The sequence below is a fragment of the Somniosus microcephalus genome, chromosome 8 (assembly GCF_052327205.1).
Source record: "Somniosus microcephalus isolate GS21.2 chromosome 8, FLI_Smic_1.0, whole genome shotgun sequence".
Lineage (NCBI taxonomy): Eukaryota > Metazoa > Chordata > Chondrichthyes > Squaliformes > Somniosidae > Somniosus > Somniosus microcephalus.
The window spans coordinates 3,091,689-3,115,641 of NC_140994.1; the positions used below are offsets into that span (position 1 = coordinate 3,091,689).

The following is a 23,953-nucleotide window of genomic DNA, read 5'->3' on the forward strand; positions in this document are numbered from 1 at the left end:
GGACCATGTTTGCTAGGAATGGGCTGCCGGAACAGATCTGTTCTGATAATGGACCGCAATTTGTGTCCGAAGAATTCAAGAAATTCTTAAAGAGCAATGGGGTTAAGCACTACACGTCAGCCCCATACCATCCCGCCTCCAATGGATTGGCTGAAAGGTTTGTCCAGACCTTCAAGAAGGCCATAAAGGCCATGGGTAATGAAGCCATTAACTTACAACATAAGGTGGATAGCTTCTTGTGGGCGTACAGGAATGCAACACATGCGGTCACAAATCAAACTCCCGCCATGATGTTTTTTAATAGACGACTAAGATGCCGGCTGGATTTGCTTAAGCCAAACGTCAGAAGGGACGTAGAGAACCGGCAATTCCAGGGCATGAATGAAAGGCCAACTAGATCTTTTCAGATAGGTCAACAAGTTTTGGCCCGGGACTACCGTACCGAGAAATGGCAGCCTGGAACTATTGGAAAAAGGCTAGGGCCGTTGATGTATACGGTGGACATTGGGGACAGTATAATAAGGCGCCATGTTGACCAGATCATAGGGTCAGCCACAAATGGCCAACCTACTCCACCACCTTACACGGTTAATGTTGAGACAGAGATACCCAGAACACCTACCTCCGATCTGGTAATACTGGAATCAGATGAACCTGACACTGTCCTTCAAGCTGAATTGACCTTGCCAGAAGCACCTACTACCCCGCCGGGAGTTACGACACCACCGAGGCGTTATCCGGACAGAGTCCGGAAACCTCCAGAGAGACTGAATCTGTGAACTGTCTTGCATAAAGTTGTATATATGTTATAATGTATGTTTAATGGGGAATCAGTATGTTGTAAGCTAAAAAGGGAGGATTGTAGTGTATGTACCCGTCTACCTTTAAGAGAACTATTGTATGTAACCGTCCACCTTTAAGAGAACTACTTTAGGTGTTGCACTACTTGTTGGCTTCTGTATACTGTAATACCGACGGTGACCACACCGGTATATAAGTGCTGTGTCAGGAATTATTGGGCAGATTCGCCCTGACCTTCGAATAGTAAAGTCCTGTTTTAAGTTACTCTGGTAGTCTGTGTATGAATTAACTAAACAACTCACAGACTTTACAAAACCCATTACCCCTTCCACCTAGAAGGACAAGGGCAGCAGGCGCATGGAAACACCACCACCTCCAAGTTCCCCTCCAAGTCACACACCATCCTGACTTGGAAGTATATCGTCGATCCTTCATCGTCGCTGGGTCAAAATCCTGGAACTCCCTCCCTAACAGCATTGTGGGAGTACCTTCACCACACGGACTGCAGCGGTTCCAGAAGGCGGCTCACCACCACCTTCTCAAGGGCAACTAGGGATGGGCAATAAATGCTGGCCTTGCCAGCGATGCCCACATTCCAGGAATGAATAAAAGAAAGAACCTGAACCCACAAATCCCTCTGCTCTTCCACAGCACCCAGCTGTTACAATGATTAGTTCCGGTTCATTGAAACCTCTCATCATTTCCCCTATGTACAGACGGGACTAAAATCTGTCAGTCTGTCACGGCATTTATTATTAAGTATATTCAAACTATAATTAATACTTTTAACTAAACTGTACCACCTGACATTTACTGACATTCTCAATATTCCCCTTGCAGCTTCTTCCCGTCGCCCCAATGATATCCTGTGCCTCCTAGTTTAGTTTGGGCCACAGTTTCAGGAGATTTTCTGTTACCAATATTGTGACAGCGAGTCAGACTGGAGATTAATCTTGATTACCACACTGATGTGGGCTGGACTGCTCTGACTGGTATTTCCGGGTCGGCTTACGGCTCTTGGAGGTGGGAGTGGCTCAGTCTGCAGTCGACTTCTCTCCGTTACTCGTCTCTGAAGTTGTCGAAACTGATCACAGTCCAGGGCCATGTCTGCAAGAGCACTGGCGAAAGGTAAAGGAGTCAACAACTGGCTGAGTGTGAGTGAGGGAGAGACCCTCTCTGCCTCTCAGTCAATATCTTATGTGTCTCTCTCTCGGTCTGTCTGTCTGTGTGTGTGTCTCTCTCTCGGTCTGTCTCTGACTCATTCTCTCCATTTGTCCCCGTCCCTCTGCACGTCGATTCAACTGTGTGTGAGAGTATTTGAGAGGGAGTGAGTGCGTGTGAGAGAGAGAGAGTGTGTGTGAGAGTTTGAGTGTGTGTGTGTGAGTGAGTTTGTGTGAGTGTGAGTGAGTGTGATTGAGAGAGTTTGAGTGTGTGTGTGTGAGAGAGAGACTGTGTGAGTGAGTGCGTGAGAGAGTTTGAGTGTGAGTGAGTTTGTGTGAGTGTGAGAGTGAGTATTTGAGAGAGTGAGTGTGTGTGTGAGAGAGGGAGAGTGCGTGTGAGAGAGTTTGAGTGTGAGAGAGCGTGAGAGCGAGTGTGTGACCTTCATTTAACCTTTCCAGTCTATCTGTCTCCCTCTCCCTGTCCCCCTGTGTGTATCACCCTCTGTCAGTCTGTGCAGATGACTGTCTCTCTGTGTGCGTGAGACCCACTTGATCTGCCGTGTCTGTCCCTGTTTCTCTCTCTCGGTCTGTCTGTGTATGTGTGTCTGTCTCTGACTCATTCTCCCCATTTGTCCCCATCCCGCTGCACGTCTATTCAACTGTGTGTGAGAGTGTGTGTGTGTGTTCATCTGCCCAGTCTGTCTCTCTTCCTGCCCTGTCGCCCTGTCTGTTTGTGTGTGCCCTCACCCTTGTGTTTGTGTGATGTATCTTGCAGTTGGTGATAGTTCCAGTGTTTTTTGCCCAGCACTCTGATCTCGCTCTGAGTAATCCACACTCCATTTTGAAGAATCTTACAGCACAGAAGGAGGCCATTCGGCCCATCGTGCCCGTGCCAGCTCTTTGGTAGAGCTCTCCAATCAGTCCCACTTCTCTGCTCTTTCCCCCTAGCCTCAAGTATTTATTCAATTCTCTTTTGAAAGTTACTGTTGAACCTGTTACCACCGCCCTTTCAGGCAGCACGATCCAGATCACAACATCTCCCCTCTGGTTCTTTTGCCAATTCCCTTCACTCTGTGTCCTCTGGTCACCGACCCTCCTGCCACTGGAAACAGTTTCTCCTTATTTACTCGATCAAAACCCTTCATGATTTTGAACACCTCTATGGAGTTGAGATAGAAGATCAGCCATGATCTTATTGAATGGCAGAGCAGGCTCGAAGGGCCGAATGGCTTCCTCCTGCTCCTATTTCTTATGTTCTTATATTAACCTTCCCTGTTCTAAGGAGAACAATCCCAGTTTCTCCAGTCCCTCCACATAACTGAAGTCCCCCATCCCTGGAACCATTCTAGTCAATCTCCTCTGCACCCTCTCCAAGGCCTTGACATCCTTCTTAAAGTGTGGTGCCCAGAATTGGACACAATCCTCCAGCTGAGGCCTAACCAGTGATTTATAAAGTGTAACTTCCTTGATTTTGTACTCCATGCCCCTGTTTATAAAGCAAAGGGTCGTGTTGTGGCGTACCGATCACAGAAAGGACACGATCCGCTTTCTGGTCCGTAGACTATAAATCAGGCGTCATGCCTTTAAGAAGGATCACACCTTTAAGAAACTCGATCTGCAACATAGTTAAGCCCAGAGCGGGGGGAGGAGCAGTCGAAGCTGTGCACTGATGAAAGGCAGTCGTACTTTGTGTAGTCTCTGACTCCATTTTGTGTTCAGCATGCAGCCTCAACAATTAAACCTTTTCTGTTGAACCTCTCCGAGTTCAGTATTTTTTGCTAGGAGTACGTAGACTCCTACAGTGTATTTTTTTAACAGCCACACCAACTTGTCCTGCTACCTTCAGCGATTTGTGTACATCCACCCCCAGGTCTCTCCGTTCCTGCACCCCCTTTAGGATTGTACCCTTCAGTTTATATTGCCTCTCCTCGTTCTTCCTACCAAAAAGTATCATTTCACACTTCCCTGCGTTAAATTACATCTCTCATGTGTCTGCCCATTCCACCAGTCTGTCTCTGTCCCCCTGCAGTCTGTTACCATCAGGCTCATTTCCGAGTTTCGTGTCATCTGCAAACTTTGAAATGATGGCCTGTGTACCTAAGTATAAGTCATTAATATATATCAAAAAGAGCAGTGGTCCCTAGCCTGACCCTGGGGAACACCACTGTACACTTCCCTCCAGTCTGAAAAACAGCCCTTCACCGCTACTGCCTAGTTTCTGTCTCTTAGCTGATTTTGTATCCATGCAGCCACTGCTCCTTTAACCCCATGAGCTTTAATTTTGCTCACTAGTCTATTATGTGGTACTTTATCAAACGCCTTTTGAAAGTCCATATGCACAACATCAACCACACTACCCTCATCAACCCCCTCCATTACTTCATCAAATAGCTCAAATCATGTCAGTCAAACCCGACTGTCCTTTAACAAATCCGTGCTGCGTATCACGGCACAGCTCACTTGCTGCTGATCCTGGTTCCATTACCGGTCTCCACCCTGCTCGGTAACCCATGGCCGCCCAGACTCTGGGTTCACAGGTGTTGCCCAGTGCCCCAGTGCTATGCCAGTTTCCTCACTATTTGTTGCACTATCCCTGGATGTTTCAAGTTTAATGTCCATTTTCTCCTGACAAATAATTGTTTGCCCCTCCTTTCACAGGAAGCCCTGCCCCAGGCCCTGTGCCTGAGGGAATGATACGTCTGTATGGCATGAAATTCTGTCCTTTTGTCCACCGCACTCGCCTGGTCCTTGAAGCCAAGGGAATCAAGTAAGATGAACGTTTCTCAAAGCTCTGTCTGAGGTAATGCGGGGGTACTTGCCACAGTCTTGCAGACTCACTGATCCCAGTCCTGAGCCCAGCTAGTCTGCAGCTCTCCAGACCACCTTGGATTGTCCCACCAACCTGGCCCATTAATGGGACCCAGATGGGTGGACCTGTTACTGGGGGCTGGGATTCTTTCTATTGGGCTCCAGGTAACACTGCAAACAGACACCCTTATCAATGTGGGAGGTCATACTTAGACAGCAATCAGTGTCCCGAACTAATCCAGTACCATGACCACACTACCTTTGCCCAAATATGGCTCGGCTACTCTCTGAATCCTCAAGGGAGCCTGGATAGAGGGAAATTAATCTGGAATCTTTCCTCGTTAGTATATTATGACCTTCCCAACTTGCAGAGCCTGGAACCTAGTGAATTCATGCAATTACCTGGCCCTTAAGCAGTGTCCTTAGTCTAAACATCTTCAGTTTCTCCATCATAGGGTCAAGAGTGGGGTTGCTCACTGATGATTCCACGTTGTTCGGCTCCATCCATAACTCCTCCGATAATGTAACAGCCCGTGCCAGCTAGGAGCAGGACCTGGACAAGCTCCAAGCTTAGGCTGAGGTGGCGCATTGCTTGGCACAGGAGCTTCACAGGAACGTTATCAAACAATGTGTGACACCGAGCCACATAAGAAGATATTAGAACAGGTGAGGTCCCAGAGATAGGTTTTAAGGAGCGACTTAAGGGAGGAGAGACAGGTAGAGAGGTCTAAGGGGGGAATTCCAGAGCTTAGGGCCGAGGCAGCTGAAGGCACGACCGCCAATGGTGGAGCGAAGAAAATTGGGGATGAGCAAGAGACCCGAATTGGAGGAGTGCAGAGACCTCGGAGGGTCGTAGGGCTAGAGGAGGTTACAGAGATAGGGAAGGGCGAGGCCCATGGAGCGATTTGAAAACAAGGATGAGAAGTTTAAAATTGAGGCGTTGTACCATGCCGAGTCCTCCACAATTAACATCCTGAGGGTCACCGGTGACTGGAAGCCTAATGGACCAGCCATATCAATACCATGGCTACACGAGCAGGTGGAGGCTGGGGTCTCTGTGATGAGTTGCTTGCCCGACCCCTCAAAATCATTTGCACCATCTGCAAGGCTCAAGTCAGGAGTATGCTGGAATATTCACCACTCACCTGGAGGGGAGCAGCCGCAACAACACTCGAGAAGCTTGCCACCATCCAGGGCAGAGCCGTTCCCTTGATTGATGGCCCTGCCCCTGGACTCGGTATCCACCCCTCCCCCACCGCAGTCCGTGGCTGCAGTATGCACTGTCTACGGGATGCACTGCGCAACTCGCCAAGTTTACTTCAACAGCACCTCCCTCCCCGAGACCTCAGGTCAACTAGGGATGGGCAAAAAATGCCGGCCTTGCCAGCGACGCCCACAATCCCAAGAATGAATAGACTAAAAAATGAGAAAGAGTTAGGTTAGATGCCAGAAAGGAGCGCAGAGATCTCGTAGGCTTGTAGGGCTGGAGGAATTTACAGAGATAGCGAGGGGCGAGGCCATGGAGGAATTTGAAAACAAGGATGAAAATTTTAAATACACAATCAGCTTTATTAACAGCTTAAAGACCATAGCTTGTGGTCATGCTCTGATGGCCAGGAAGCCTTGCTCTGGCCCAGTTAATAAGCACCAGTTTCTCACTGTAAATATCTGGACCCATAAAGTGTGTCCAGTGATGTTTATTCCTGGTTTTGCCTGATTGAAGCGGTCGTGCTTACACTGAATGCTTGCATGATGCATTCTTTCCCCAGTTTGGCAATCCAGTTGTGTGCATCTTTTGATGGTTTTGGGCCTTCAACTCCAAATCCATTCTCTTTAAGGTATGAAACAGTCAACATCAATCTGTTGAACAAGCCTGATTGGTTCTTTGAGAAGAATCCCCTTGGTTTGGTGCCAGTATTAGAGACCCGCCAGAGTCAGCTGATCTACGAGTCTGCAATCACGTGCGAGTTTCTGGATGAGAGCTACCCTGCGAGACGGCTCCTGCCCACAGAGCCCTACGAGAAGGCCAAACAGAAGATGCTGTTGGAACATTTCAATAAGGTACCACAGGGAGCGGATGCATTTATTAGACTGTGTGTGGCAGGCCATTCAGCCATGGGTGGAATCGGGGTGTGGGGGGGGGGTTGGGGGAGGGTAAAGGGGCCAATACCCTTCAGTCAGATCATAGAATCAAGCAGCACAGAAGGAGGTCATTCAGCCCATCATGCCTGTGCCGGCTCTTTGAAAGATTTACTTAATTAATCCCATTCCTTTCTCTTTCCCCATAGCCCAGAAAATGTTTCTGTTGTAGACTCATTGGGCTGGATTTTCCAAGCCTCGAGGAGGCAGGCATGGAGGCGGGACAGCTGGTAAATTAGGAGAAAGTGGGGGCGGATAGCAAACCCGCCCCATCCCGCCTCCGTGCCCTTTTGCCAGGAGGCGGGAAGATGTGCTGCTTCGGGTCCCGTTTCCTGGAGGTGGGAAAGGCATTTAATCCTTTTAACTGCCTGTTAACAGGTAGTTCACAGGCAGAAAAAAGGATTAGTGCCAATTTACCTTCACAGGTGAAGGCTTCCCGACCTCGGAGAACCCCGCCAGGTTGGAGGAGACGTGGAGGAGGTCTGCAGCGGTCGGAGGCACCTGGAAGTAAGGTGTAGAGGTGAGTGATGGGTGCAAGTGTGGAGTGGTAAGTATGTAAGGTGAGTGATAAGTTTTAAAAAATGTTCACTTACCTTGTTTTCTTCCTACAGCCTTCAGCTGCGACGGATCGGGAGAGCCGACATCCTCCTTGTCAATTTCACAGACTGGTTGTTGGATCCTCTGACCCAACAGCCATGTGAAATTTACAAAGTTGAAAGGTTTGATGAGTCCAGAACACAAGGACTCATCAAACTAAAGAGAATGTCAGTGTTTGACAGCTTCGCAGAGCTGCCAAATGCTGACATTTCTTCTTTCAAGAAGTCTTGACAGATAGCACGTCTGATGTTGATGTGCTCTGTCAGTGACTTCCTCCCTAATTGGCCTGCTGAGCCAGCAGGGCGGGCTTAACAATCTCAATCAGGGGACAATCCCTCTGGTTGGTCAGGCGAGGGTGGAGGCGGGACATTGACACGACAAGCAGCTGTCCCGCCTCCAACTCGCCTCCATTCACAATATCCAGCCCATTGATTGAGATTGATTGCTGTGATCAGTCAACAGCTCCATTCTTGTTGTATCATGTGACCACCAGGATGGTAGAAGGTGAACTCGATAGACCGTGCACTTCTTTCATCCAGCGATTCCGGTGTCTTCTGGTGCTGGGATCGTTCTCACTTGGTGCTTCAAAATTGGTCTAAACTCATTGCTAGTCCACTGTGTGCTGGAGTCAGTATCCTCGCTCTTAACCCTTTCTCACCCATGCCTCCTTACAAGAACCTTGGTCGGAACTGAGAGAGGAAGGTAGGCGATGCCTCTTTAAGATTAGAAACATAGAAACATAGAAGATAGGAGCAGGAGTAGGCCATTCGGCCCCTCGAGCCTGCTCCGCCATTCAATGAGATCATGGCTGATCATCCAAATTCAGTACCCTGTCCCTGCTTTCTCCCCATATCCCTTGATCCCTTTAGCTTTAAGAAATATATCCAACTCCTTCTTGAATATATTTAATGAATTGGCCTCTACTCTCTTCTGTGGTAGAGAATTCCACAGGTTCACCACTCTCTGGGTGAAGAAATTCCTCCTCGTCTCTGTCCTAAATGGCTTACCCCTTATCTTTAGACTGTGACCCCTGGTTCTGGACTCCCCGACCATCGGGAACACCCTTCCTGCATCTAGTCTGTTTAGTCCTGTTAGAATTTTATAAATTTCAATTGATCAGAACACAGAAGGGAGGAGAGAACGACGGCCAGTGCTGGCCAGTTGAAATGTTGGGTATTGATACAAAGAGCAGGCGATGAGTTTAACAACTGGGGATGGAATTTTTAAAATAGTGCTGGGTGATTTACAAAGAGCATCGCAATAAGGCAGTGGAAAGCCCAATGGGGGAGATAACAGGTCCAAAGGAGAGAGGCAAAATGTAATGTGAACGGATGAAGCTGGCAGGAAGTGAGGGAGATGGCCAATGTCTCCAGCAGGTGGACAGCTCCACTCCTGCACCTTTCTCACTGGTGAAAGATGCTCAGTCCATGCTGGGTAAGGGTTTCCCCCCACTGCCCGCCCTCTGCTACCTCACGTGTGGCCATTCTTCACCTCGCAGTCTGGCCCCTGAATGTTGGCAGAGTATTTGACCATGGGAGACTTTGCCTGGTCCTGTCCTGAGCTGATGGCCACACACCTGCGACCTCCAGCAAGAAACATTTCTTCTAACCCTTCCCTAGCCCAGACACACTGAGACCAGTTACACGGAACAGAGGAACAGGAGGAGGCCATTCAGCCCCTTGAGCCTGTCCCACTATTCAATGAGATCATGGCCGATCTGTATCCTAACTCCATCCACCCGTCTCGGCTCCCTATCCCTTGACTAACAAATATCAATCGACCTCAGAGTTACAATTATTCATTGAGCTGGCACCTACTGCTTTTTGTGGGGGAGAGTTCCACACTTCTACCACTGGCTGAGGTCACAGTGCAACCTTTATCCAGCTCGGGTCCTTCCTGTAGCTGGGCCCTCGTCTCTCTATTGGTGGATTGTCACGCTACATCATCCTGAGATAGATCCCATAACTTTCATCTCCAGCACAACATCCCTGGTCAGTTTAGGAACATAAGAACATAAGAAATAGGAGCAGGAGTCGGCCATTCAGTCGCTCGAGCCTGCTCCGCCATTCCATAAGATCATGGCTGACCATGGCTGATCAAGCCTCCTTGCATCCTCCTCACAACTTACGTTCCCACCCATCTTTGTATCATCTGCAAACTTGGTTATATTACATTTGGTTCCCTCATCCAAATCATTGATGTAGATTGTGAATAGCTGGAGCCCAAGCACTGATCCTTGCGGTACCCCACGAGTTCCAGCCTGACAACCTGAAAATGATTCCTACTCTGTTTTTTAAAATTTGTTTATGGGATGTGGGCGTCGCTGGCAAGGCCAGCATTTATTGCCCATCCCTAGTTGCTCTTGAGAAGGTGGTGGTGAGCCGCCTTCTTGAACCGCTGCAGTCCGTGTGGTGAAGGTACTCCCACAGTGCTGTTAGGGAGGGAGTTCCAGGATTTTGACCATTTTCTGTCCGTTAACCAATCCTCAATCCATGCTAGTATATTACCCCCAATCCCAGGAGCCCTAATTTTGTTTAATAACCTCTTGTGTGGCACCTTATCGAATGCCTTCTGAAAATCCAAATACACCACATCCACTGGTTGCCCCTTAAGTATTCTACTGGTTATAACCTCAAAAAACTCTAACAGATTCGTCAAACACAATTTCCCTTTCATAAATTCGGGTTTCTCCACTCACTGGAATTTGCAACCATCTTCAGCCAGAAGTGCCAAGTGGATGGTCCATGTTGATCTCCTCCTGAGGTCCCCACCATCACAGAAGCCAGTCTTCAACCAATTCGATTCACTCCACATGCTATCAAGAAATGGCTGAGCGCACTGGATACAGCAAAGGCTATGGGCCCCGACAACATCTCGCTGTCGTGCTGAAGACTTGTGCTCCAGAACTAGCCGCGCCTCTAGCCAAGCTGTTCCAGCTACAACACTGGCATCTACCTGCGTTGTGGAAAACTGCCCAGGTATGTCCTGTCCACAAAAGGCGGGACAAATCCAATCCGGCCAATTACCACCCCGTCAGGCTACTCTCAATCATCAGCAAAGTGATGGAAGGTGTCATCGACAGTGTTAGTGCACTTTGCTGATGATTGAGAGTAGCCTGACGGGGTGGTAATTGCACTAAGTCCCGTTCACCCATCTCCCTTGTGCTTGCTAACTTGCATCGGCTCCCGCTTAAGCAGCGCCTTGATTTCAAAATTCACATCCTTGTTTTCAAATCCCTCCATGGCCTCGCCCCTTCCTATCTCTGTAATCTCCTTCAGCCGCACAACCCCCCGAGATATGTGCGCTCCTCTAATTCTGCCCTCTTGAGCATCCCTGATTATAATCGCTCAACCTTTGGTGGCCGTGCCTTCTGTTGCCTGGGCCCTAAGCTCTGGAATTCCCTCCCTAAACCTCTCCACCTCGCTACCTCTCTTTCCTCCTTTAAGACGCTCCTTAAAACCTACCTCTTTGACCAAGCTTTTGGTCATCAGCCCTAATTTATCCTTATGTGGCTCTGTGTCAATTTTTTGTCTTATAATACTCCTGTGAAGCCCCTTGGGATGTTTTGCTACGTTAAAGGTGCTGTATAAATACAAGTTGTTGTTGTTGGAGGCCAATCATCTCAGCCCCAGGACATCGCTGCACAAGTAAATCAAGTCAGTGTCCTAGGCCCAACCATCTTCAGTTGCTTCATCAATGACCTTTCCTCCATCATAAGGTCATGGGGATGTTCACTGATGATTGCACAGTGTTCAGCGCCATTCACAACTCCTCAGATAATGAAGCAGTCCATGCCCACATGCAACAAGACCTGGATGACATTCAGGCTTGGGCTGGTAAGTGGCAGGTAACATTCGCATCACAGAAGTGCCAGGCAATGACTATCTCCAGCAAGCGAGAGTCTAACCACCGCCCCTTGACATTCAACGGCATTACCATCGCCGAATCCCCCACCATCAACATCCTGGGGATCACCATTAACCAGAAACTGAACTGGACCGGCCACATAAATACTGTTGTAACAAGAGCAGGTCAGAGGCTAGGTATTCTGTGGTGAGTGTCTCACCTCCTGACTCCCCAAAACCTTTCCACCATCTACAAGGCACAACTCAGGAGTGTGATGGAATACTCTCCACTTGCCTGGATGAGTTGCAACTCCAACAACACTCAAAAAGCTCGACACCATCCAGGACAAAGCAGCCCATTTGATTGGCACCCCATCCACCACCTTAAACATTCACTCCCTCCACCACCAGCGCACCGTGGCTGCATTGTGTACCATCTACAAGATGCACTGCAGCAACTCGCCAAGGCTTCTTTGACAGCACCTCCCAAACCCACGACCTCTTCCACCTAGATGCACAAGGGCAGCAGGTGCATGGGAACACCACCACCTCCAAGTTCCCCTCCAAGTCACACACCATCCTGACTTCAAATCAAATCAAATCAACTTTTATTGTCATTGTTAGTGCACAAGTGCAGTACAACGAAATGTAGGCTTGCGGCTCCCGAGAGTGTACATTTGGATTAAGACATTTAAACATTCAACATACATTTGGCTTGTAATACATTAACATAAACATAACCATAATAAAGTGCATTGGCAGATGTGCAGGCTTTAGAGTTTATTTGTGTATATATATCGCCAATCCTTCATCGTCCCTGTCCTCCTGCAACATCCACACACACACTTCCAGTACGAGTCACTGGATAATGGTTAGAAGCAGGGCCCCAGGGTGAATCCCATCGCCCACCCCCACCAGCCCAGGACCACCCCCAGTTCGCTCGGCATAGAGCGTCGGTGAAGTCTCAGCCCCTCCTGATTGTATGATGGAGCCATCCACTGGATTAATGCACTCAGTGTGGGAGGAGGGCGAAGGGGGAGTCCTTCAATCGTCGCTGGGTCAAATTCCTGGAACTCCCTCCCTAACAGCACTGTGGGAGCACCTTCACCACACGGACTGCAGCGGTTCAAGAAGGCGGCTCACCACCACCTTCTCAAGGGCAATTAGGGATGGGCAAGAAATGCTGGCATTGTCAGCGACGCTCACATCCCAGGAACAAATTAAAACAAAAAAAGTCAGGACATCCCTGTGGTAAACCACTGTTATACCTGTCTGTGTCTGTATGTGTATTCCAATAGGTACAGGTCTGGACATGCCTCGGCTGACTCCTCCCACTATTCCAGGTATATAAGTGACTACCTCCCAGTCCCTTGGTATTCTGGACGGGTCGACCACTCGAGACTAGACCTTCATTCTTTAGTTAATAAAAGCCTGGTTGTTACTCGCTTAACCTCAGTCTTTGGAGTAATTGATGGCGCATCAATCCCAAAGTGCTTCCCAGCTAAAAAAAGACTTTTAGTCACTTGTGTTTTGTAGGCAAACGCAGCAGCCAATTTGTGAACAGCAAGATCCCACAAGCAGCCACGAGCTGACTCTGTTTTATTGATGTTGGTTGAGGCATAAATATTGGTCAGGACACTGGGGGAAAATTCCGCTGCCCTTCTTTGAAATAGTGCCATGGGATCTTCTGCCTGAGAGGCAGACTCAGTTTAACGTCTCATCTGATGGACGGCACCTCCGACAGCGCAGCACTCCCTCAGTAGTCAGTCAGCCTGGATTGTGTGCTCAAGTCTCTGGCGTGCGAGTTGAACCCACGACCTTCTTGATTCCGAGGCGAGAGTGCTACCCACTGAGTCATCTTGAACTTTGCAGTTGATGATTGTAAAAGCTGCTTGTACAGACAGCACGCAGCCTGCTCCACGCATTCATTGAAACTCTGGTTTTAAACAGTGCTGGTGAGCAGGTATGTGTGGACAGTATGCTGAGCCGTGATACTAAATGTTACTTCAGCACTGAGCGACCTCCTGCAGCGAGGTGTACAGTGCTCCAGCACCCGTCGTTAATGTCTCCACCTGTTCTGTCACCAGCTACAAGGTTACGTGTACAAGATTCCGATGGGAAAGAGAAAATCCGAGGATACGTCTAAAATGGAGGAGGAATTCCAGGCTCAGCTCAACAACTTCGAACAGGTAAAGGGGGAATCTGGGAAACACGGTAATAACACACTGGGCGTGGGGCTGGGGAGCAGGAACTGGGCAAACAGTGCATTGTGGTAGTGTGGGGATTGGGGGCAGAGACTGGCTCTGCGAGTATTGCCGTGGGATCTTTAATGTTCCCCTGAACTAGTGGAACAGGCAAACGGGATCTCCCTTTAATGTCACTTCTGACAAACACCTGAGCTCGGAGACAACTTCGCACCCACTGAGCCAAGCTGCCACACTGACGGGACGATATGTAGAATTTAAATATCAATGAGAAGAAAGACTTGTATTTTTATAGCGCCTTTCACCACCTCGGGACGTCCCAAAGTGCTTCACAGCCAATGAAGTACCTTTGAAGTGTAGTCACTGTTGTAATGTAGGAAACACGGCAGCCAATTTATGCACAGCAAGCTCCCACAAACAGTAATGTGATAATGACCCGATAATCTGATTTAGTGATGTGGGTTGAGTGATAAATATTGACCCCAAAACACCGGGGAGAACTCCCCTGCTCTTCTTTGAATAGTGGCCATGGGATCTTCGACATCCACCCGAGAGGTCAGACGGGCCTCGGTTTAACGTCTCATCCGAAAGACAGCACCTCTGACAGTGCAGCACTCCCTCAGCATTGGCACTGGGAGTGTCAGCCTGGATTTTGTGTTCCAGTCTGGAGTAGTACAATCCAATTTCATCACTGAGGAAATGGCCGAGAGAGGAGGCAGTACAGTGTGGTACAGAGAATGTAGGCAGCAGAGAGAGGAGGCAGTACAGTGTGGTACAGAGAATGTAGGCAGCAGAGAGAGGAGGCAGTACAGTGTGGTACAGAGAATGTAGGCAGCAGAGAGAGGAGGGAGAAAAATGCCTTATTCTAAGAATTCGACGCATTATTACAGAAATAAATCCTGACTGTGGGAAGCAGCGGGCAGCAGCCCAAGGTTGGACAATGGAGATGTGAGGATTGATGAATATTTGGGTGTTTTTCTTGACTATCTCTGGGAAACAGGAACCTTTGCTCAGGAGAGTGAATGGGTGGATAGAATCTGCGATGGGCTGCTTTGGACAGAGTCTGTGGTAGCAGCTGGATTGACAGCCTTTCCTCATGACATATTTCCTTGTTTCCTCGGGAAGGTGAGTGGCCAGGGGCTCAGCACTGGGGATTGGAATGGTTGCCTCATGCCCTGGAGACTTGCTCCATTATTGGGTCGATGATTTACCTGCCCTGACTCACCGTCTACGGGGTTGAAATATGAGAGGTTCTGGCGGTGGAGGCTGTGCATAGTCACATGGAAAGACTCACTGGTCTTGTCCCATTCCAATTCTCCTTGTGTGTGTAGTCCTGGAGTAGCACTCTTGCCTGCGCTGTCCTGACCTCTGGTTTGTTGCAGCATTTAGCCAGGCCAAAGACTCCATTTTTCGGTGGTGACTCAGTGATGATGATCGACTACATGCTGTGGCCGTGGTTCGAGCGCCTGGAGTCCCTCTCGTTGAGCAAGTGAGTGAGGAAAATTAAAATGACATTAATGAGAGAGTGGGTGGTGGCATTGGTCAGACACTAGCCTTTCACTACTGCAACATGGGTCAAATCCACCCCAGAGTGTTTGATGGGAGCTTTACTCAACCCGTGCTGTACCTGCCCTGGGAGTGTTTGATGGGACAGTGTAGAGGGAGCTTTACTCTGTATCTAACCCGTGCTGTACCTGCCCTGGGAGTGTTTGATGGGACATTGCAGAGGGAGCTTTCCTCTGTATCTAACCCATGCTGTACCTGCCCTGGGAGTGTTTGGTGGGGCAGTGTAGAGCGAGCTTTACTCTGTATCTAACCCGTGCTGTACCTGCCCTGGGAGTGTTTGGTGGGGCAGTGTAGAGGGAGCTTTACTCTGTATCTAACCCGTGCTGTACCTGCCCTGGGAGTGTTTGGTGGGGCAGTGTAGAGCGAGCTTTACTCTGTATCTAACCCGTGCTGTACCTGCCCTGGGAGTGTTTGACGGGACAGTGTAGAGGGAGCTTTACTCTGTATCTAACCCATGTTGTACCTGCCCTGGGAGTGTTTGATGGGACAGTGTAGAGGGAGCTTTACTCTGTATCTAACCTGTGCTGTACCTGCCCTGGGAGTGTTTGATCGGACAGTGCAGAGGGAGCTTTACTCTGTATCTAACCCGTGCTGTGCCTGGGTGGGGTGGGGGGAGGAGAGGGTCAGTGTTGGGGGGTTTAGGGAGGGCTCTCCCAGTGCAGTGGGATCAGGGAGGAGGTCACCCAGCTACACAACAGGACAAAACTTAGATGCAGGAAGGGCATAAATAACACTTTTGTAAAAGGAGGAAGCCTCACCCTTAACGATCGAGACAAGAATGACTTTAAAGCAATGCTCACGTGCCTGTCCTGGCCAGTGGTACTGGGGAGCCTCCAGACACTCGGAACCATTCAATCCCTGTCTCAGTAATTCCCAGATCTCTCAAGTTGCAGATTCTCACAGAGCTCAGTGTTCTGATTTCTGATTTATTCCTCAATGAGACACCAGCGCTGGGAACAGCCCTTCCCAAAACTCCAGCCCCACATAATCCCAACAGGACAATCCAGCGAGTGAGAAATGACTGTCCGTGACCTTACTGTCCAAGGGGGAAAGATTTGGTTGCTTTGCGCCTCCTGTTAGCGCCCCGTGGGCCGGCGCCGTGAAATTCAGCGGGAGGTTAGCGGTGGCAGTAGCCGGTAGCGCCTCGTGGCATCGCGCCTCCGGCGATGACGTCATCGTCGTGTGCATACGTCCCGCTCACGCCCCGGCTGCAGATTTCACTCGCGCCCCCTGACCTGCCGCTGGACGCTATGTCCGACAGGGTCAGGGGGGCGTTTATGTGGCCTGGGCGGCGATAATTAAAGGGCCATTTTTTTGGGGGCCGCTTGCCAGCACCTGCCCCCTCTGGCCTCCTGCTGCGGGGTGCTGGCCGCGATCGGTCAGTCCGGCACTCCTCTTGAGTGCCGGGCTCTTTTGCTGACACCCCGCTCCCCGGTGGGCCAGCAGGGCCCCGGTGCGTGCTGTGCTAGTCCCCTCCCCTTTAATCAGTGGAGGAAGGCCTGTAATACCACGGCCCTAGGTGTCGGCACACGTGGTGCCGCGATATTCCATGGGAGCGCCCCAAGAGGGAGGGGGAGCGCTTCCAGTAGCGCCCTGGCGAAGTTAGCGCCCCAAAGGGTGCGAGCCAACTATCCCCTCCCCCAAGTGTTTAACGGGGGGCTTGTATCAAACTCCTCCACTTATTCCGCAGCGAGGAGTGTGATCCGGTGAGTTTAATGTTCATAGAGAAACATCGCTGCTTGTAACTTCCACCCTTTGGCTGCTCGTTGTGTGTTTTTGAAGCTGCTTCAATAACAGAGGACTGGGAGAGTCCATCTGGCCAGTCCATAGTTCAGCAAATACCACACATTACTGAGTCTCATACCCAGGCCTGGGTTCTGCCTCTGTCTCCTTCTTTAACCTGTTCTGATGGGCATCAGCCACACAGGGACCCTGGTTACCGGTACCTGCGGCACAGGATCAAAGCAGTCTACAACACCTAGTGACCGGGCACTCATGACTGCTAGAACTAGTGATCAGTTAATAATGACTGCTAGAACTAGTGATCAGTTAATAATGACTGCTAGAACTAGAAGTTGGTCACTAATAACTGCCAAAACATCCTGGACTAAAACACGTGAGAGGTGTGGTTCATTCAAGGGTCACTGGTGCACATCCCACGAGGGGCCTGGGACGAGGACTCAAAGATACTGTGGCGGAGCCACTAAAGGACTCAGATCATTTGTATATAATTCCCTTTAACAACATGTTAGCTACAGCCTGAGTCTGTATCTTTATTTATACTGTTTACTTGTACAGAACGTGATTACTTTAACAGCGCGGGTAAACGCGATGACGTCATGCTGTTCATCACGTGATCCCCCACTGGCGGGAAGAACGTGATGACGTCATGACGTCAACCACGGGACCGCCTGAGCAGTCCTCGTGGAGCCTCCGAACTGAGCAGACCTACACTCGATGTTCTCCTGTAGTTACTTGTTTAAACCTGTTAGTTTCCATTAAACTTCGTATTGTTTGATCGGCTGAGTGGACCTCAGTCTTTGGATAGGAACTAGACATTCCTACAATACAAGATTAAATGTAAGAGATTTAGAACAGAGGGCAGGAGAAACTCCTTCATACACAGAGTTGTGAGGCTGTGGAATTCACTCCCAGGGTTAGTGATTGAGGCAGAAACTGTGTCAACATTGAAGATTAGATTGGAGAGGAGGATAAAGGAAAAGGCGATAAAGGGATATGGGAGCAGGGTGGGTAAGTGTGTTTAGAACTATTTGCTCAGGTGGAGGGTGAAGGCCGACACGGACTGTTTCCGTGCTGTACATTCTATATATGGATGTTTCTCAATGATCGGTTACAGAGCAGCTGAGGCCTGAGCTTGAGCCTTGCTAGTGGCTGGGGAACGGTGGAGGGGTGGGTGTGTATAAAACCCAGAGCTAGGATCTGTTCAGGACCCGTGCTGGTTAATGATTCACTTCTCTCGCTTTTCACTGACTCTCTCTTCCTGTTTGTGCAGGTTCCTGGACCCCGTCCCAGCCCTCAGGCACTGGATCCAGGCCATGCAGCAAGATCCCGCCGTCAAGGCAACTGCCAGTGACAGCAAAGCCTACAAAGGCTTCTACGAGCTGTATGCCCAGCGTAACCCTGAGTCCTGTGACTACACCCCCTAAACACAGCTCCGTGGCTACTCGCTGGGACAGTAACAAGCAGAACAGGCCCGTGCCTGCTCTTCCCATCACACCACATTCTCCAATCAGACACTGTGCTGTACTATCACCCGTCGTCACAGTGCGCTCACTGACGTCAAGGCTCTGACATAAAACTGTCCCAGGATTCACATCGACTGTTCCCTCGCCCCCTGATTTAATCAAACTTTAGATTAACCCTGGAGATAAAGAGAAAAGAAACCCGCAAAGTCTGGAAGCCTGAAATAGAAACAGGAAAACTGAAATAGAACAGCGCAGGTTAATGGGCCTTCACTGGTCTTTGACCTGCCTCGTTCCCTCCCGATGTTGATGGGCCTGCTCCGTGCTTCCAGCATTCCCTGTTTTTTATTTGCGGAGCAGAGACCTGGGTCTGTGCTGTCTGGGTCTGTGCTGTCTGGGTCTGTGCTGTCTGGGTCTGTGCTGTCTGGGTCTGTGCTGATTGGGTCTGTGCTGATTGGGTCTGTGCTGATTGGGTCTGTGCTGTCTGGGTCTGTGCTGTCTGGGTCTGTGCTGTCTGGGTCTGTGCTGTCTGGGTCTGTGCTGTCTGGGTCTGTGCTGATTGGGTCTGTGCTGTCTGGGTCTGTGCTGATTGGGTCTGTGCTGTCTGGGTCTGTGCTGATTGGGTCTGTGCTGTCTGGGTCTGTGCTGATTGGGTCTGTGCTGTCTGGGTCTGTGCTGATTGGGTCTGTGCTGTCTGGGTCTCTGCTGTCTGGGTCTGTGCTGTCTGGGTCTGTGCTGTCTGGGTCTGTGCTGTCTGGGTCTGTGCTGATTGGGTCTGTGCTGATTGGGTCTGTGCTGTCTGGGTCTGTGCTGTCTGGGTCTGTGCTGATTGGGTCTGTGCTGTCTGGGTCTGTGCTGATTGGGTCTGTGCTGATTGGGTCTGTGCTGTCTGGGTCTGTGCTGTCTGGGTCTGTGCTGTCTGGGTCTGTGCTGTCTGGGTCTGTGCTGTCTGGGTCTGTGCTGTCTGGGTCTGTGCTGATTGGGTCTGTGCTGATTGGGTCTGTGCTGTCTGGCCGGGAGAGACGACTTGTGTTCTGAGAGACCTCAGAAAAGGGGGAAATTCAATCGCAGATCAGTGAGTTTATAAAGAGTCCATTCTGTCCGACTGGATGCTGAATTAGCAAACTCAAGATTTCAGAAAGATTTATTTTGGCTGTGTGCCTGCTGTTTGTGAGCAGGATCTGATAGATTTACAGCCCAGAATTACTCAGCAAATCCCTTTGTGTGTTTTTATCTAAATACTTTACTGCCTGTGTTTGAAGATAGCAACATTCCTCTGGCTGTTTGGCCGCTGTGACCGGACTGGGGCAGGTAGACACTAGTCTCTGTCACCAGAATATCTTTCTACGTAATCACTTCCTCCCCTGATGGATTTTAACCCTTTGGCAGTCACCACACTGAGAGCACAAATACCCGGCCTTCCTTTGTACCCTGTGCTATTCTGGAAACATAGAAGATCGGAGCAGGAGTTGGCCATTCGGCCCCTCTAGCCTGCTCCGCCATTCAATGTGATCATGGCTGATCATCCAAATTCAGTACCCTGTCCCTGCTTTCTCCCCATATCTCTTGATCCCTTTAGCCTTAAGAAATATATCCAACTCCTTCTTGAATATATTTAATGAATTGGCCTCTACTGCCTTCTGTGGCAGAGAATTCCACAGGTTCACCACTCTCTGGGTGAAGAAATTCCTCCTCATTTCTGTCCTAAAAGGCCTACCCCTTATCTTTAGACTGTGACCCCTGGTTCTGTATTCCCCGACCATCGGGAACATCCTCCCTGCATCTAGTCTGTCCAGTCCTGCCAGAATTTTATAAGTTTCAATGCGATCCCCTCTCATTCTTCTAAACTCCAGCGAGTACAAGCCCAATCGACCCAATCTCTCCTCATACGTCATTCCTGCCATCCCAGGTATCCTGGTGAATCTTCGCTGAACTCTTTCCATGGCAAGAATATCCTTCCTCCGATAAGGCGACCAAAACTGCACACAATACTCAAGGTGTGGTCTCACCAAGTCCCTGTACAACTGCAGCAAGACATCCTTGTTCCTGTACTCAAACCCTCTCGCTACGAAGGCCAACATACCATTTGCCTTCTTAACCGCCTGCTGCACCTGCATGCTTACCTTCAGCGACTGGTGCACAAGGACACCCAGGTCTCGTTGCACTTCCCCTTCTCCCAATCTATTGCCATTCAGATAATAATCTGCCTTCCTGCTTTTGCCACCAAAGTGGATAACCTCACATTTATCCACATTATATTGCATCTGCCATGCTTCTGCCCAATCACCCAAACTGTCCAAATCATCAAGATTTTGACCCAGCAACGATGAAGGATCAGTGATATACTTCTAAGTCAGGATGGTGTGTGACTTGGAGGGGAACTTGGAGGTGGCGGTGTTCCCATGCGACTGCTGCCCTTGTCCTTCTAGGTGGAAGAGGTCGCGGGTTTGGGAGGTGCTGCCGAAGAAGCCTTGACGAGTTGCCTTGGCATTGCCATCACTGAATCTCCCATCAATATCCTGGGGGTCACCATTGACCAGAAACTTAACTGGACCAGCCACATAAATACTGTGGCAACAAGAGCAGGTCAGAGGCTGGGTATATTGTGGCGAGTGTCTCACCTCCTGACTCCCCAAAGCCTTTCCACCATCTACAAGACACAAGTCAGGAGTGTGATAGAATACTCTCCACTTGCCTGGATGAGTGCAGCTCCAACAACACTCAAGAAGCTCGACACCATCCAAGACATAGAAACATAGAAGATAGGAGCAGGAGTAGGCCATTCGGCCCCTCGAGCCTGCTCTGCCATTTAATGAGATCATGGCTGACCCTCAGCAGGTCAGGCAGCATCTGTGGAGAGAGAAACAGAGTTAACGTTTCAGCTCGATGACCTTTTGTCAGAATTCTGACAGGTTGTGTCTGTAACTATGCTCCCAAAATTGAAAGTCTTTGGAATGATTAAGCATTGCAGTGTTTTATTCTAGAATTGGGGTCCTGGTCATAGACTCATAGAATGTTACAGCACAGAAGGAGGCCATTCGGCCCATCGAGCCTGTGCTGGATCTTTGGTAGAGCTCTCCAATTAGTCCCACTGCCCCCTGCTCTTTCCCCAGAGTTCTGCAAATTTAAACCCCTGCAAGTATTTCTCCAATTCCCTTTTGAAAGTTATTATTGAATCTGCTTCCACCGCCCTTTCAGGCAGCGCATTCCAGATCACAACAACTCGCTGCGTAGAATAGTGTCTCCTCATCTCATCTCCTCTGGTTCTTTTGCCAATTACCTTCACTCTGTGTCCTCTGGTTACCGACCTTCCACACCACTGGAAACAGTTTCTCCTTATTTACTCCATCAAAACCCCTCATGATTTTGAACACCTCTATCAAATCTCCTCTTAACCTTCTCCGCTCTAAGGAGAACAACCCCAGCTTCTCCAGTCTCTCCACATAACTGAAGTCCCCCATCCCTGGTACCATTCTAGTCAACCTCCTCTGCACCCTCTCCAAGGTCTTGACATCCTTCCTAAAGTGCGGTGCCCAGAATTGGACACAATACTCCAGCTGAAGCCTTACCAGTGATTTGTAAAGGTTTAGCAATAACCTTTTCTTGTGTTTGTTCCCACTGGTGGCTCTTCCCATGCCCAGCAACGCAGACTGCTGCAGCTCAGCTCACTTCACTATCAATCTCAATGAAACATACAGGATTCTGAGGGGGATTGACAGGGTAGATGCTGATCAGTTGTTTCCCCTGGCTGGAGAGTCTAGAACTAGGGGGCATAGTCTCAGGATAAGGGGTCGGCCATTTAAGACTGAGATGAGGAGGAATTTCTTCACTCAGAGGATTGTGAATCTTTGGAATTCTCTGCCCCAGAGGGCTGTGGATGCCGAGTCCTTGAGTATATTCAAGGCTGAGATCGATAGATTTTTGGACTCTAGGGGAATCAAGGGATATGGGGATGGGGCGGGAAAGTGGAGTTGAGGTCGATGATCAGCCATGATCTTATTGAATGGTGGAGCAGGTTCGAGGGGCCCAATGGCCGACTCCTGTTCCTAATTCTTGTGTTCTTCTCAATGTGATCCCTGCCCAGTACAGCTATTCTCCTGCACCGGGGCCACTCTAGCCAGAACTATGGCATGTGCTACTTCAGAGAGCTGTGGAAGCTGCGACATTAAATACATTTAAAATGGAGATAGACAGTTTCCTAGCTGATAAGGGAATTAAGGGTTATGGGGAGCGGGCAGGGATGTGGGCGTGAGTCTAGGTTCGGATCAGCCATGATCCTATTGAATGGCGGAGCAGGCCCGAGGGGCCGTATGGCCTACTCCTCCTACTTCTTATGTTATGTAACCATGCTGGGGCTTCACTGCGATTGTCAGTAGGCAGTGCTGAAGTTTCTTTTCCATTTGAACACGATCACTGTTCTCTCAGCCAGCGTTCCACTTTTGACGAGCCATTGCACATTCCTCTGATCGCTCCACACACCCTCCCTCACCTGCTGAATGTCTTCCAGTCATTTCGGTTCCTCTTTCGGATTTTCAGCTTCCTGTTCAATGTCTGTCTGTTCGCTTCTGCCCTCGCGCTCCGTGCCCTGATGCCGCTGTGCTGTGCCTGTGCTCTCACCTTTACCTATCTCAGCACTGACCAAGCTCACAAGCCCCGTTGATAATTCCTGGTGAGCCTGAGCTCCGAGGTTGAGCCTGAGCTCCGAGATTGAGCCTAACGGGAAGGTTGGTGAAGTTGGTAAATGTTCAGCACTTGCTGTCCTGAGGTTGCTGCTGTCGGGGGCAGTATTGCCGACCCCGCTGTCTCACAAATCAAGAGACAAACGCTTAAAAATCAAGGGATTTGGTATAAAAATCCTGAGTTGCTATTTTTTCAAACATAAACCAATATAGATTAACAGTCGGTTTACAAAGCTCATTAGTGGCACATTTAACCTCTAACAGGTCACAGCTCTTTACAAAAAACTTTTAAAAAATCCTACCTGTGTGGCTCTGCGTTAGGTTTAGGGTCAGGTTACAATGACTGATTGGAATGACATCTCTACATTGCTTTATTATTGTAGTGTGGCCCTTATAGTCGGTGGCATGTATGTTTTGTTCCGTTGATATCTCGGGGGCAACCAGTGTTTTTCGTTTTCAGTAAAATAGTAGTTACGCTTACGCTCTTACACGCTTCAACCTTTATTTGATTTAATTGAAAATGTATCTGAAACACAGAAACTTTAAAATAAAACACAAATTGTACACAAGTGGTTTTGTTCCTAGTGAGTCCAATCCGGGTCACTTGCGATTTCTTTGAGAATTGTAAATGGGTAAATCTATATTAATTAGTTATTGATTACCCCCCATCACTGTCGTTTCAAAGAAAGAAAATAAAATTACAAATTGTATGAAGCCAGTGTAATTAAAGGTGATTTGCAGTCGGTGGAGCTGCAGAGCGGCTGCTGGTCGCACTCACTCAGGTAGTTTGCAGGGTTGTTGTGGCGGCTGTGATTGACACTCGGGCAGATGCGATGAGCCTGTGTGTGGGATCTTTATGTGGAGCCGGGAACCGTGCATCATTTAACCACATGTGCTGCATTCGTGCCTCTTTCGAGAAATCGCAGCAATTCAACCGTCTCGGTGCCCTGG

The 23,953-nt window shown here is 49.3% G+C and overlaps 1 protein-coding gene across 1 annotated transcript; it reads left to right on the top strand.

Moving 5' to 3' along the window:
* Window positions 1-1,706: 1,706 nt before the first annotated feature.
* LOC147113249 (glutathione S-transferase omega-1-like) lies at window positions 1,707-23,571 on the top strand. Its single transcript, XM_085994136.1, has 6 exons — window positions 1,707-1,929; window positions 4,620-4,728; window positions 6,608-6,830; window positions 13,438-13,539; window positions 14,937-15,043; window positions 18,134-23,571. The coding sequence occupies exons 1-6, from the start codon at window positions 1,905-1,907 to the stop codon at window positions 18,285-18,287; spliced, it is 720 nt and encodes a 239-aa protein (XP_085850262.1). The 5' UTR covers window positions 1,707-1,904; the 3' UTR covers window positions 18,288-23,571.
* The last annotated feature ends 382 nt before the right edge of the window (window positions 23,572-23,953 follow it).

What these genes read in the sequence shown, in the direction of transcription:
- LOC147113249 (XM_085994136.1), top strand. Translation starts at nt 1,905, where the DNA reads ATGTCTGCAAGAGCACTGGCGAAAG. An exon ending in CTTGAAGCCAAGGGAATCAA is followed by an intron (nt 4,729 to 6,607) that starts GTAAGATGAACG and finishes ATTCTCTTTAAG; the next exon opens with GTATGAAACAGTCAACATCA. An exon ending in AGCTCAACAACTTCGAACAG is followed by an intron (nt 13,540 to 14,936) that starts GTAAAGGGGGAA and finishes GGTTTGTTGCAG; the next exon opens with CATTTAGCCAGGCCAAAGAC.